Here is a 15,250-nt window from a genome sequence, read left to right as displayed (position 1 = left end):
AAATTCTGAAGACCCTTTAAATGGATTCTTGGGCCACTCATGACAACAATACCGAATCATTTTCTTTTTATTTTTCCCGCGGGTCCTTCCCGCACCCCAATTCATCAGTTGCCTCCCCAATGGGCTTCCCGGGGGAATTCTATCAATCGGTCCTGTACTTGGACCTTTTTGCTCCCTCCCCCACCCATGGTGGATAAATCAGTCTTACCCGGCTGTCGAGCCTTCCCAGCATGTCACTCGCACGGCTGTCCTGTCCTTTGTTCTCAACGTCTCTTCTCGGATATCACTCGCTACGTCCACTGGCCGGACACTCGGCGACCAAGAGTCTGGCTAAATCAGCCGGGGTGCACCGACCCATCTTCAGATAAGCGCCAATCAGTGGAAGGAGTGTGATCCCGGACAAGTCCCCAAGTTGTGAGAAGTGCCTTCGCGTTCACAAAATATGCTCGAGACAAAAGTTGAGAACAAAGAACATTTATTTATATTTACAACATTGCATGGTTGGGTACTCACCCCTTACCTCGGGAAAGTACCCCGAGGGCGGGAAGCCTCTTTGTTTTTATACAATTTTCACTTCACCTCCCCTGACATTTGTCTTACGTTTGTCCTTCTTGGATTAGTTTGGCACTTTTCCCTATTCGACTAACTCTTGACTGACTCCAACTTTCTCTTATCTTGTTTACTTTGTTCTGCTTTTTCATGCACCATTTTACACAAAGAACATTTTAGCTATTTCCTTGCTTTTTTTCTTTCTACCTTCTATAACTGTTTCAGAACTCCTACCATTAAAATATTAACTGTTTCTAAACTCCTACAATATGGATCGAATAGTGACCTCTAGACACTAGACAGAGTATCTCTGGAGCATCCAAAGTTCTTAAATATTCCATTTATGAAAATGGGCCCCACGTCATGTCAAAATTAAACTTTAGTCTTAGCTATTTTTGTTTTTTTAGATTAACTGCATTTAGTTTAACTATGGTTGTCATGGATCATTAATTAAGACAGAATTTACCCTTTATTTAGATAAAGGGATTGTTTCATTTAGTCTTATTTATTTTCTATCCAATACTATATTGGATTATATTATGATAAATGGTTAATTACCATATTGATAGAATTTGATGTTTTAAAGAAATATTGTTAAATAAACTATTATGGATAGATTTTTGATTTTCATTTATATATAATGTGTGATATGCACATGATATGACCTTCTTGTTATATTAGATAACTTTATATGTAGGTTTATAGGTTAAACTCAATAAAAATATTTTAAAAATAAATTTAAGAGAAGTGATTGAGCCTTGTCCAGTTTCTGTTACATAATTGTAAATGTTATTCAGAAAGATAGTTTAGTACCATAAGTAAGCTTCCCTTTATGCTTTTGTTGCTTTTTATGATACGTCTCGTTGTTGAAGGCTGCTGAAAATACAGGTTTTATGCATCTCCAGAGCACATAGCTGTCGGGATACTAATTTGCAGTATCAAGTGATTTCTTAGCCTTGCAATTTGTGCATATCAGAATATTTGTTAGAAGAGTAATTTGCAAATACAAGAAGTAATGGAAGTTTAAATCAAATTGGAATTTATTGTGCCATTAAAGTGTAATGAAGTTCAATTTCTGCACAACATTTGGGAAATAAGGGATGTATAGTGCATGCCTTAAAATCTGCAAATTTATTTGGAATTGAATTGCCAAAGGCATACATTTACAATTAATTTTAATTTTGCATCCTTACTATTACAGAACTACACTCGCTTTAAGCTGCTATCTGGTGTTGAAATACATTCCTGCCTGTTAATTATTCTATATTGCAGAAGTCCTTAAAATTATTATTACAATAGAAAATTCATGCTATAACTGAGAAGTAATGATGATGTACAAAAACTATGCACTTCCATATAGAATGACGTTCTTTGTATTAATAGTGCATTGTTAAAAATGGATGAGCACTAGTACCATCTGTTAGTTGAAGTAAACAGCTGATAACCATGTCTGAAAATGAAAGTAATTCTCCCCCACCAAGTAGGCAATAACTGATCAGTCTTGCAGTGCGATTTTATGGCATTATTTGAAGTTGCAATTTTCAGTTCTGTTGTACAATTCTGGTGATTTGTTGAATATACTTTATTCTGTCTTAAATACAGAAGACCAAATAAATGAAGATTTACTTGCATGGTACCTAAAAACATCAAGACTAGCACTGGCTCTTGCCATAATTGGTTGCACCCCCACAGAAAGGAGCAGCAGGGAACATACAGAACAATTGGCTAAAAGCTTGTGTAATAAGGGAGTAGAATGGAAATTGAAGGCTGAAGCTTGGAAGGCAGAAGTGTTATACCTGCGTCAAGAGTTATTTCTGACTCGAATGCGATCTGCAGCAAGGTCAAATGACAACATTGGTAAGTGTGTCATAATCCTCCACACATTTAACATCTCTTTTTATTCATTGTATTAATTAATTAATTTCAATTGGAAAACATTGACAAAATTTAAAATAATTTAAATTTGAATATTTCAACATTTTGTACTTTTACATTTCAAAGTATTGATTTCAATAATCGATTTAAATAATACCTGACAGCCTAAAATTTTGTGAACAAATTTTAGGGGAAAGGCAATGCTCAACAAGGTTGTACAAAGAATAGTCAAATTAATAAGAACAAGATCCATATTTAAGCCCTAAAGTGCCTTGTTTTTTATGATGTGGAATGATGGTGTTAATCAACATTTATAATCTTATAAATCCTGTATATTTTGTATTTTGAATTTCTGCAATAGAGGTTGTTGAAAAAGTTAGGAATATTGTATTGCAAAGAAGAAATGAGTTGTTTATGTAAGGGAGGAGTGGAAGGAAAAGAATAGAAAAAGGAAGAGACACCAGATATTGATTATTTTAGCAAATTTTGAAGTGAATTCTTTAATTGTGCACAAAATGCACAATTTGTTAACTTTTGTTTGCTGTGAAGGCAAAAGAGGAGCTAAGTGCCCTGCACACCCCCCAATAAAAATTAAAAGGGAGTCCCTTTGGAGACACCAAATATTCTTAAATTCACTTCCTGCAGTCTCGTAGCCTCTGCAGCTGCACAATCTCTTGTTTGTTCCTGCAATTACCTGAGATTCTCGTTCTGAACCTGCAATATGATTAGGGAGGCCCTGAAGGAACACTTCTTGCCATTGGGAACCTCATGAATCCAGGTCTGCTGCAGTCCACGGCCTGGTGTAGATCCTCTGAGCCCCTTATTTGTCTGCTGCTGTGGTCATTTTCCATTCCAGGTATTCTGCCATACTTCTCCCAATCTGGTGGCCTGCACTGCCCAATGGTGCTTTGGAGACCAGTATATCTTCTGGTCTTTTGCCAAGCATGGGTACCCCATAATGGGCAAGGACCACTGTGGGTTTGCCAATGTAGAATTTTAATCAAAACAATCTGAAATGCTCACCAAATTCTCCTTTTACAGATACTGACTGCTGTACTGAGTATTTTCTGTTTGTTTATTCAAATTACCAACTTCTTCAATATTTTAATTTAATTTTGTAGGTGGGTTCAGTCATTTGAATCAAACAACCTTCCCCTTCTTTGTGATAGATACCAGAAAAACGTCATTAAGAAATCATTCTTGGGAATCCAGTTTCCTCTCGCCTAACCACACGATCAAAAAAAAATCAACCCACTCACTCAACCCTCTATCAATTTTAAGATTAATTTAAGACTGTGGTAGTTGTTTGCATTTTCTCTTCCTGTCATGCAGTGATCCACAATCAAGTTATTCACAATAATTTCCCAATTTATTTTCAATATGGTATCTAGTATCTAAATTGTATTGTCCTTGAGCTGACAAGTGGACGGTCAAAATCTGTAGTCATTATCTGGCTTCACAAACAGTTTATAAAATATTGAATCAGACTTAAAGGCTCAGATATATACATTTATATCTTGATGCAAGAAGCATTCGGAACAAGGTAGATGAATTAGCTGTGGAAATTGAGATAAACAAATATGATTTGATTGGGATTACAGAAACATGGCTGCAGGGTGGGCAAGCCTGGGAACTTAACATCCCGGGGTATACGATATTTAGGAAGGATCGGCAAGAAAGAAAAGGGGGTGGGGTAGTATTGATGGTGAGAGAAGGGACCGACACGATTGACAGGAAGGATATTAACTCAGAAGATGCGGAATCTATATGGGTAAAACTGAGGAATAGCAAGGGGCAGAAAACGTTAGTGGGGGTGGTATAAGGCCTCCAAATAGTAGTGTAGAGGTGAGGGAAGGCATTAAAAGAGAAATTAGAAAAGCATGCAATAAGGGAACAGCTGTCATCATGGGAGACTTTAATTTGCATATAGATTGGACTAGTCAAATTGGTAAAAATACAGAGGAGGAGGAATTCCTTGAATGTTTACGGGACGGTTATCTAGACCAATATGTCGAGGAACTTTAGATTGGGTATTATGCAATGATAAGGGGCTAATCAGCGATCTTGTTGTGCGAGGCCCTTTGGGTAGGAGCGATCACAATATGATCGAATTCTCACTCGACATGGAGAGTGATGAAATTAAAACCGAGACTAAGGTCCTGAATTTAAATAAAGGGAATTATGATGGTATGAGACGGGAGTTGAGTAAGATTGATTGGGTGGTGTTTATGGGGGAGTTGACTGTGGATAGACAATGGAAAGCATTCACAGATCTAATGGAGAAATTGCAAAAATCGTTTATACCGGTTTGGCATAAAAATAAACCAAAAAAGGTGACTCAACCGTGGATAACAAGGGAAATTAGAGACAGCATTGGGTCCAAAGAGAGAGCATATCAATTGGACAAAAAAAGTACCGCAACCGAAGACTGGGAGCAGTTCAAGATGCAGCAAAGGAGGACAAAGGGATTAATCAAGAGAGCAAAAATAAATTACGAAAGTAAGCTTGCGGCAAATATAAAAACCGACTGCAAAAGCTTTTATAAATATGTCAAGAGGAAAAGATTGGTGAAATCCAGAGTAGGTCCTTTGCAGTCGGAATCAGGGGAATATATAATGGGGAATAAGGAAATGACAGACCAATTAAATTCTTACTTTAGTTCTGTTTTTACAAGAGAGGATACAAATAACCTCCCAAGGATGTTGGGAAACATAGAGACTAATGCAAGGGAGGAACTGAAAGAAATCAGTATCTCTAAGGACATGGTCTTGGGGAAATTGATGGGATTGAAGGCAGATAAATCCCAAGGGCCTGATAATCTACATCCTAGGGTACTCAATGAAGTGGCCATTCAGATAGCAGATGCTTTAAGAATTATTTTCCAGAACTCGATAGACTCAGGATCAGTACCCATGGATTGGAGGGTAGCTAATGTTACCCCACTATTTAAAAAGGGGGCTAGAGAAAAAGCGGGGAATTATCGGCCGGTGAGCCTTACATCAGTAGTGGGCAAAATGATGGAATCCATTATTAAGGATGTAATAGCGAAGCATATGACTAGCAGAGAAGGGATCGGACGGAGTCAACATGGATTTACTAAAGGTAAATCGTGCTTGACAAATCTATTGGAATTCTTTGAGATGGTGACAGGTAAAATAGATGGGGGAGAGCCAGTGCATGTGGTGTACCTGGACTTCCAAAAGGCCTTCGATAAGCTCCCGCATAAACGACTGGCTTCCAAAATCAAGGCTCATGGGATTGGGGGAAAAGTATTGATGTGGATTGAGAACTGGCTGGCAGGTAGAAGACAGAGTTGGGATAAATGGCTCATTTTCTGAGTGGCAGGCGGTGACCAGTGGGGTACCACAGGGATCTGTACTGCGACCCCAGCTGTTCACAATTTACATTAATAATCTGGATGAGGGGATTGGATGTAATATCTCCAAATTTGCAGATGACACTAAGCTAGGAGGGGTTGTGTGCACGGAAGAGTGGGTCAGGAAGCTCCAGTGTGATTTGGATTAATTGAGTGACTGGGCAGATACATGGCAAATGTACTACAATGTTGATAAATGTGAGGTTATCCACTTTGCTAATACAAACCGGAGGGCAGATTACTATTTGAATGGCAATAGATTAAGAGATGGGGAAGTGCAGAGAGACCTAGGGGTACTTGTACATCAGTCTCTGAAGGCGAGCATGCAGGTACTGCAGGCGGTTAAAAAGGCAAATGGTATGTTGGCCTTCATATCAAGAGGGTTTGAGTATAGGAACAAGGATACCTTACTGCAGCTGTACAGGGCCTTGGTGAGACCACATCTGGAGTATTGTGTGCAGTTTTGGTCATCTTATCTAAGGAAGGATGTTCTTGCAATGGAGGGAGTGCAGAGGCGATTCACCAGGCTGATACCTGGAATGGCAGGAATGACTTATGAGGAAAGATTGCGCAAATTGGGATTGTACTCCCTGGAGTTTAGAAGATTGAAAGGGGATCTCATAGAGACCTATAAAATTCTGGCAGGACTGGACAGAATGGATGCAGATGGGATGTTTCCAGTGATGGGAAAATCCAGAACCGGGGCCATGGTTTGAGGATAATAGGCAAACCATTTAGGACCGAGATGAGGAGGAATTTCTTTACCCAGATGGTGGTGAATCTGTGGAATTCATTGCCACAGAGGGCAGTAGAGGCAGGTTCATTAAATATATTTAAGAGGGAATTAGAACTATTTCTTCAGTATAAGGTTATTAAATGTTACGGAGAGAAGGCGGGGACGGGGTACTGAACTTTAAGATCAGCCATGATCTCGTTGAATGGTGGAGCAGGCTCGAAGGGTCGAATGACCTACGCCTGCTCCTATCTTCTATGTTTCTATGTTTCTAAAAATGGTGTGGGAGCAGAGAGATTGGAAGATACACAAATTATTGTAAATGGTAGAGCAGGTTGAGAAAATGATTAATAAGGTGTATTGGGAAGGGCTGTGGCTGTCACATAACAGCACTGCCCCCTACCTAGTCAGAGGACAGGCCAACTGCTATTCAAGGTTTGGTTTTGCCCCACCCATTAGTGCACACCTTGTTCTTGGATCCATGCAAATTACCTGGACTGGACTCTCCAGCCTGCTTGTACTTGGACTTGGGCCATTGGCTGTTGTAATTGGATTAACCCTCCTGGGACCAAGCCACTAATCCTGCTAATAACTTGGGGTGGACCCTCCAGCTCTATAAAGGTGCCATGTGCTCTCTTTTGCTATCATTGAGAGTCAACCCTTCTTTACTCCAGGCTGAGGAATGTGGAACAGCGCTGGAAAAATATTGGTGAACTGTGCACTAAATAATGTTGAGAGCATTGATTATTGTCCATAAATAGCATTGAATTGTGCCTGCACAAATGAAGGGGTGGTAGGCATCATATTGAATTTTCCCTTGGTTGTGTGTATGCAGTGTGTTCCCATGTTTGTAATTAGTTACCTGCGTGCGTTTAATCGCTTACCAACTTTTTTCCACGATCGCTAATAAACTGTGCACGTTGTTTCACTGCTACTACCTTTTTCCCATGGCAGCTGTAAATTGCATGGTGATGTGTGTATGCTGCACTGTTACTAATTCCCACACTTGCCTTCTCCTTTGACTCATCCCACTTTCTACAAGTCAATGGAATAGCCATGGTTACCTGCATGGGTCTCAGCTATGCGTGCCTTTTTGTTGGCTTTGTGGAGGAAGCCTGCACTGGCAAGGCTTTTCAATTCTCTTGATGCTACATTGCTGATTACATTGGATCTGCCTTGTGCACTCAAGATGAGCTTGTCAACTTTATTCACTTTGCTGCTAACTTTCACCTGACCTCAAATTCTTTTGGTCTATCTTTGGCAACCCTTTCTTGATCTTCCCCTCTCCATCTCGTGAGACAAACTTTCCACAAATAATTTTGTTTTTACAAACCTACCAACTCCCACAATGACCTCAACCACACTTCTTCACACCAAGTCCCCTGTAGGGATTTTTTTTTCTCAATTTCTCTGTTTCTGTCGTATTTGCTCCCAAGATGTTGCGTGTGATCAAATCTGGCTCAATGGGTTCACAGAGAAGTGGGTTCAGATATAGGATAAACTAGGGGTCTTCAAAGTGGCCGATATCAACCCCTGTAGGTCAATAGGACTATTCAAGAGGTTGAAAAAATGCCAGGGGGATTGAAAGGGGGTCAATAAATGCCAGGTTTAGGGAGGGGGGTTCAGTTGAACTTTTGGGGTCAAAAGAATTGCAGAGTTCAAAGTCCTGCTCCTGCCTGGCAGCCCGAGGCGACTTCTTCAATGTGGACAGCACTGCACCTGATGTTGAGACTGGAGTTGCTTGGAACCTGGACCTTGATCTGTTTGGCATTTTCCCGCCAAAAACAAAGGTTTATTTTTACTGTTATTGTAATCATTTGCTTGGTTAATTTACAGGTTTGTTACTTGGCACTTGGGGTATTGTAACAAAGTTTGGATTGTTGCTGGGAGGCCCGGACACCATGCATATGGTATGCAGTCTCCCTCACTAATGCATATGGAAACTGTATGTCTACTTATTTATTTTTGTGCATGGTTAGGGATCTATGAGGGATCAAGGGTTCCACGAAGGAGTTGATGGTCTAAAACATTTGCGGGCCCCCTGGGATAAATAAACAAAGGATGATCCTTGTTGCACACACAGGAAAATAGTAATGGGAATGACACAAAACAACGCACAGTACTTTAAACCATACAAGTAGTCACATTGGATGCAGCGATCTCATCTACCAATACTTGCTCTTGTTCGCGCCTTCTCGCTCGCACCCACTCTGACTCTACAGGGTCCTCAACATGCACTTCCAGTTCCCTGTTCCAACAGGGTATGACTCAATGATAAGTATTCCCACCTAATACTGCAGTCCCATTCTCCGTTTAGTGAATACCTTAATCATACCAACAACTCCTCCAGCAATGTCCACAGTTGTATCCTGGCATAGAGCAGTGTTCATAGTCAGGACCAAGGAGCAAAGAGAATGAGTTGCTTCAAGTGGTGGGCTTTTGAAGTGCAGTAAGCTGTAGAGTACAGACCACGTAACCACTAAATGTTTTAAAAGGGCCAATAGTCAGGCGTGAACTAATAGGTAGGCAGAGTCCAAACTTGATTGGCAGGTGATGTGACTTCCAACTAGGTTTGAGGCAGAGGTCATGTGACCCTCCACAATCCACATTCCACAAGATTAAGTCTTCCAGACTAAATTCCAAACAACCAGAGATTCATTTTTTTGCTAGCCAGGCAGAATTTCTACTTCAGTAATGTAAAATGTACAAAAGAAAAACATGTCTATACAAAATAAAGAAATGTAAACAAAGAAAAAAATTGTAAACAGACTGTGCAAATGCAGAAAAAAATTATTCTGGAAGTGCAAAGTAAGAGTCCTTAAATGAGTCTGTTGGGTAGTAGTCTGATGGAGGAGGGGTGCCAAATGTTCCTGAACCTGTTGGTCCAAGTCTTGACACCTATATTATTTACTGGGTGAAAGTAGCGAGAATAGCGCATGCCTAGGTGGTATGGATCCTTGATGATTGCCGCTGCTCTCCGACAGCACCATTCCAAATAGATTTTCTAAATGGTGGTTAGACTTTTGCTTGTGATGGACTGGGCTATGTCCACTACCATATGCAGGGCTTTCTGCTCAGAGGTATTGTCAGCATACTTTCCACCTGACATCTGTTGAAGTTTGACAAGGTCTCTAATGTCAAACTGCTGAAGAAGTGGAGACACAGATGAACTTCATGATGACGTTAGCATGTTGGGTCTAGGAAAGGTCCTCTGAGATGGTGAATCCCTGCTATTTAAATTTGCTTGCCCTCTTCATCTCTGATACTGGATCATACACCTCAGGTTTATCCTTCCAAAAGTCTACAATCAGCTCTTGGTTTTGGTGACATTGAGTGAGAGGTTGTTGTTCATATAACATTCAGCCAAATTTTCAATCTCCTTCCTGTTTGCTGACTTTTCACCCATTTTTATACAGCCCACTACTGTGATATTGTCAGCAAACTTGTAAATGGTGCTGTTATATACAACCATGTAGTTATAGGTATAAAGCAAGTAGAGCTAGAAGCTAAGTAAGCAGTCCTGCGGTTCTCCAGTACTGATGGAGATTATGGAGGAGATATTCCTGCCAATCCACACTGATTGGTGTTTGGAAGTGAGGAAATCAGGATCCAATTGCACATTTGAGTATTGACGACCAAGTCTTTGCATTTGATCAGATTTGAGGGGATGATGATGTTGAATGCTGAAATGTAGTCAATAAAGAACATCCTGATGTATGCATCTTTGCTGTCCAGATATTCCAGGGTTTTGTGTAGAGCCAGTGAGATAGCATCTGCTGTAGATCTGTTGTTGAGTTAGGCAAATTGGAATGGATCTATGCAGTTGTTTAGACAGGAGTTGATGTGCTTCAACAGCAGCCTCTCAAAACACGTCATCTCTGTGGATGTGCGTGCCATAGGTTACCACACTCTTGGGTACTGGTACAATAGAGGCATGTTTGAAAGATGAGTAATACGCTCTGTTGGAGTAAAATATCCATGAAAACATTGGCTAATTGGTCAGTACAGGTTTTCAGTACCCTCCCAAATCTGGAATGGAAGATCTCTATCTGGGAGCAGATGCAACGAGATGGAGGAATTGAGAGAAAGGAATAGAATCCTCACAAGGGACAGTGTGGAGTGGAGAAGTTAAGGTGATTGTGTGGGTTGGTGAGTTTATACAAATTGTCAGTAGAGAATTTATCTCCTGAGTGAGACAGAGTGATCAAGAAAGGAAAAAGTGTTGCCAGATATGGACCAAGTGAATTTGAAGTCTGGATGAAAATTGACGAGCTCATCATGAGTGTATGAGACATCACCAATGTAGTTGTCAATGTAGAGAAGGAGTTGAAGAGCCTTGCCTTTCCAGGCTTGTAGCATGAATTTCTCCATGTAGCTAACAAAAAGATAGGTATAATGGCTAACTCTTTGAGAAAGTGGGATAAGTCAAAGGAGAAGTTATTGAAGGTGAAAAAATGTTCTGCCAGGCAAAGGAGGGTAGTGGTGGAGAAGAACTGGTTGGGTCTGTTGTTGAGAAAGAAATGAAGGTTTCTGAGGCCTTCTGCATGAAGGTGGAGGTGTATAGAGATTGAATGTCCATTCAAAGTGCTATCCCCACCTCCCATCACTTACTACATTTTTTTTCTTTTGTGCCTTTCTCTTGTGCTAGTGGGCCTATGCCCTTCTCATCACCATTTTATTGATGGTGTACCTGGTTTTTGCTCATGCCTTGACGAAGGACTCTGGCGTGAAACATTGATTATCCTTATCTTTGTTACATATAGAATTACACGTGACTTGCTGTGATTCTCTAGCATTTTTGTGTAAAGTGCAGATCTTCTTAATTACAAAAAAATAGCTGGCTGATCCAAGGAGTAATTAAGAATGCAATGGTATTGTTGCCTTCATTACAAAGGAGTTGGAGTTGTATTAAAAAAAGTAGAAAGGGGAGGTTTTGCAATTATACCAGGTGTTAATGAGGCCTTACCGAGAATAACATGTTCAGTTTTGATCCCCTTGCCTAAAAATAAATTGTAGTAAGATTGGATGTTCACTAGGCTAATTCCTGGGATGAGAGGGGTGTACAACAAAGGGTTAAATAGTTTTGATGTTTTTAAGAGGTGATCTTATTCAAGCATACAAGATCCTAAGGAGGTTTTGCTGGGTAAATATCAAGGTAAATACAAGGAGTCGCAGTTACAAAAGGGATGCTCATTTAAAACTGAGCTTTATAAACGTGTCTTTAGAGGGTGGCAAATCTCTGGGTAATGAAAGCTGAATCTTTAGGAGCATTTAAAGTGGAGTTGGTGTGGAGGAATAGGCAGAGAAAATGGTATGGAAGTGTACTTGAGGCCAGCAGAGATCAGCTATGATTATGTTTAAACAGGAACTCCTGCTCCTATTTTCTTGTGTTCTATGAGAGTCTTCTCATTGGTGATTGAAAATGGAATTTGTTTCCATTTTACAGAGAGATCCCACTTAATTGGTGTATGAATGGCCCATGTTTTAAGCCAAGTCGTTCACACTGAACCAAGAAAAGCCTGGTCAAAACACATCAGCTCTGATACTACCTACCTTTGGGTAATATGCGGGATGAAAATAACCCCTCCCCCCCACACATACTGCTTTTGTTGCATTCACACAGTTAAGTGAAGTGGTTAAAAGGTGGTTATTCCCATCTTTTAATTGTTGTGCAAAAGGGGTCCATGGGATGTTAACCCTTCAGTGCAGCTCCTTAAATAGTTGATGCTGAGGGAAAGGAAGACCTTTATATGAAGAGTTCAGGGCTTTATTCAAGATATGGACACAATGGCAATTTAGACTTTGGAGGCTCTTCCAATGACCCTTGGGCTTTCAACCCTCTTTAAGTCCATTACAACCCTTAATCTGAAGCTTCTACTCAAAATGTGATGCCACTGATGTAATCACATATAGAAATTACGTTCTCTAAAATAAACATTATTTTCTAGTTTGAATGTAGTCTTGACACTTGAGAGGGGTAAGTTTTGAAACTGCTTTGGGGTATTGTTAGCAGAAAGACCCATTAAATGAGATCTCAATGTACAATGGAGCAAGTACTGTCTCTTGTTCGGTTGCAACTATCAAATATTGTAACCTGCACAATGATTGATAGCGCCTGAATCAACTTAACAGTGTTAATTCACTTATCCTCATGATTTATTCTGGGTTAGATTGATGCTTAAATTTCATTATGCTGAAAAAATTGCTTTACACAACCTAGTTTCTCAGAAATTGCATTTCTCTAATATATTTAAACAGAAGAACATAATTTCATGACCATTTTCTACACATGATAAATGATTTGTACTTCTGTTCATAAATCAAGATTCATTTAATTTACTTCATCAACACTACATTTTATTGCCACTATTCCAAAAGATCAAACATGAATAAACATCATTCTTGTTAGTTTTACAAGTCATAAAATGGGTTCAATTGGTCTCTAGTTTCAAATGTAATAATCTACCATGAACTTGGTGAATGATAATAAATTAAATTTTCCCTGTTTGCCTTTTTTTTGTATCTCGATCCCAAGTAGGAACATGTAACAGATCATTAGAAGATCATGGAATATTTTGTTCTTACAGGGTTGTGAAGGGACAGGTTTATTAGAAAGTGAAAATATGATTTTGATTTTTAAACCATGTGTAAAAATAGGGCAAGGCAATTCAAAAAGAAAAACTGCATTCAACAAAATATTTCCTGTTTAATGTATCATGTTATTAAATATTATATTGGAGCGATTGAGATGTTATAATTAGTTTTTACAAATATTTGAATTTTAAATTTGTTTAACTTTTCAGAAGCTGACTCTTGTGCATGCCTAGAAAGTCCAACTCAAGATCCTATGCAATGTATGAATGAGTCTACTCATCCAGAGGATTCTGGCTGTGATGTATCTAATGGACAAGGATCCGATACTCAGGGCCTATTAGCCAATTGTGGCACGAGATGCTTTGATTTTTATTCACTAACTACTGAAAAAGCCTCTCCATTAGTTAATTCCACATTGCCGAATACTGCATCATATGTTCCCAGTGGGAATGAATTAGAAGTGAATAAGAAAATGCTTAATTTTCACACTAAGTTTTTACAGACCTTTATTCGTATTAGAAAGATTGCAAATAACCAAACTCCAGCAGGCGAAACATTGACTTTAAATGGCGACTACTCTGTTGTGACAGATTCAGTCTCTCATTTTGCTGAGAGCTTGATAGTTTTCTGTACAAAGCCCAAATTTTTACCCCAAGCTTCTTTGCTGATGGAAGCAACAGAGTCTCTTATCTGCTTGATGCAAGAGGGTAAATTGCCAACGACACACCTTGCACAGTGTATTAAAAGAGTAGAGAAGCTTGTGAAGGAGTTGGTGAAAGTCATTTTGGACAATACAGAAGTTAATCGGGTAAGCACATTTTGAATATGATTGCGTTCGTCTTAAAAGCATCTACTTTTAATCAAACATGTGATTTCAACTTTGACTGTATGATGAACTTTCCCTCATTGCTCCACATAGCATTTATCTTAATTCGCCTGTTGACATTGCAAGCAGCCAATATCAAGCGAAGGACAACATTGATTCGAAAGATGCTTTTGTATATTTAACACTGTGACATTTTAATTAGGCTTCTAATGAATTTCAATTGAATATAGAAGCCAAGATAGCAAGGGCTGAAAAGGGTCAGGCTTGCTTTAAATTCTTCCTGATGGCGATTTCTCTTTTCCTTGGATAGTATAGTTAAGAAGTCCTATGGGATGCTGGGCTTCATTAATAGGAGGATTGAGTTCAAGAGTCGAGAGGACATATTGCAACTCTACAAATCTCTGGTAGACCATGCTTGGAGTACTGTGTTCAGTTCTGGTCACCTCTTTATAGGAAGGATGTGGAAACTATGGAGAGGATGCAGAGGAGATTTAACAGGATGTTGCGGTGTTGTGTTGAGAAGAGTATCGGGTTTGGTAGGTTCACAGAGACTAGTCTAGACACAAGGGTTTGTAATGACATGTAACTTTTATCAGCACACAGCAATAAATAGAAGAGCATGGGAAAATTGATGTGGTAATAAAACACGTGAACAATTTATAAAAGAGTGGGGAAAATCATAATGGGAAACAAACAGTATATAATTACTAATTCACATAGGCAATGCAGACATTCACACACTATAAACAGGTTGTACACAGCCTCCCGGACCACTAATCGTTGGGAGGCAGCTTTCGTACACACTAAACCCAGGGGTGTACACATGCTCCCAGACCCCTAATCCTTGTGAGCGATGGTTGTACTGCAAGTATTAATCTCTAGCAATACTACTACTCAGCTTTAGTTTAGTGCACACCTTGCCCAAGATCCATCAAAGCAAAGTCCACAGTAGTGACCTGGCTTGGAGCAATGTCTGGGGCTATCACTACAAGATGAAGAGAATGTGCTCTGTGTTGGTGTTAAATACAACATTCTAGCCAATAAGGACTCTAATTAATTTGAATTAGCCAACAGCAAGGTGTGAACTAATTAGCGACTGGAGCCCAACCTTAACTGACATTCCACTTGCAAATTAACTTTGAATCTATAAATTGTAACTGAATGAAATAAAAAGTACACAATGTACTGACAGGTGGTGTGACTTCCAAATAGGTTACATTGGGGAGATCAAGTGACTACCTGCAATCAGTGAGGCCATGCCTCCTCCATACACAACATTCCACCTCTCGGAAGGAAC

At 39.6% G+C, this 15,250-nt stretch overlaps 1 protein-coding gene across 6 annotated transcripts in view; it reads left to right on the top strand.

The window, feature by feature from the left end:
* Positions 1–15,250, top strand: part of mei4 (meiosis-specific, MEI4 homolog (S. cerevisiae)) — a 383,891-nt gene that overhangs the window by 26,130 nt on the left and 342,511 nt on the right. For all 6 annotated transcript variants that reach the window (XM_069932067.1, XM_069932064.1, XM_069932065.1 and 3 more), the window contains exons 2-3: positions 2,152–2,406; positions 13,337–13,935. In XM_069932067.1, the coding sequence (XP_069788168.1) occupies positions 2,152–2,406; positions 13,337–13,935 (854 nt within the window). The remainder of the gene's footprint in view (positions 1–2,151; positions 2,407–13,336; positions 13,936–15,250) is intronic.

The sequence above is a fragment of the Narcine bancroftii genome, chromosome 4, assembly GCF_036971445.1.
Source record: "Narcine bancroftii isolate sNarBan1 chromosome 4, sNarBan1.hap1, whole genome shotgun sequence".
NCBI lineage: Eukaryota > Metazoa > Chordata > Chondrichthyes > Torpediniformes > Narcinidae > Narcine > Narcine bancroftii.
This window is presented reverse-complemented; position numbering and strand designations above follow the sequence as displayed.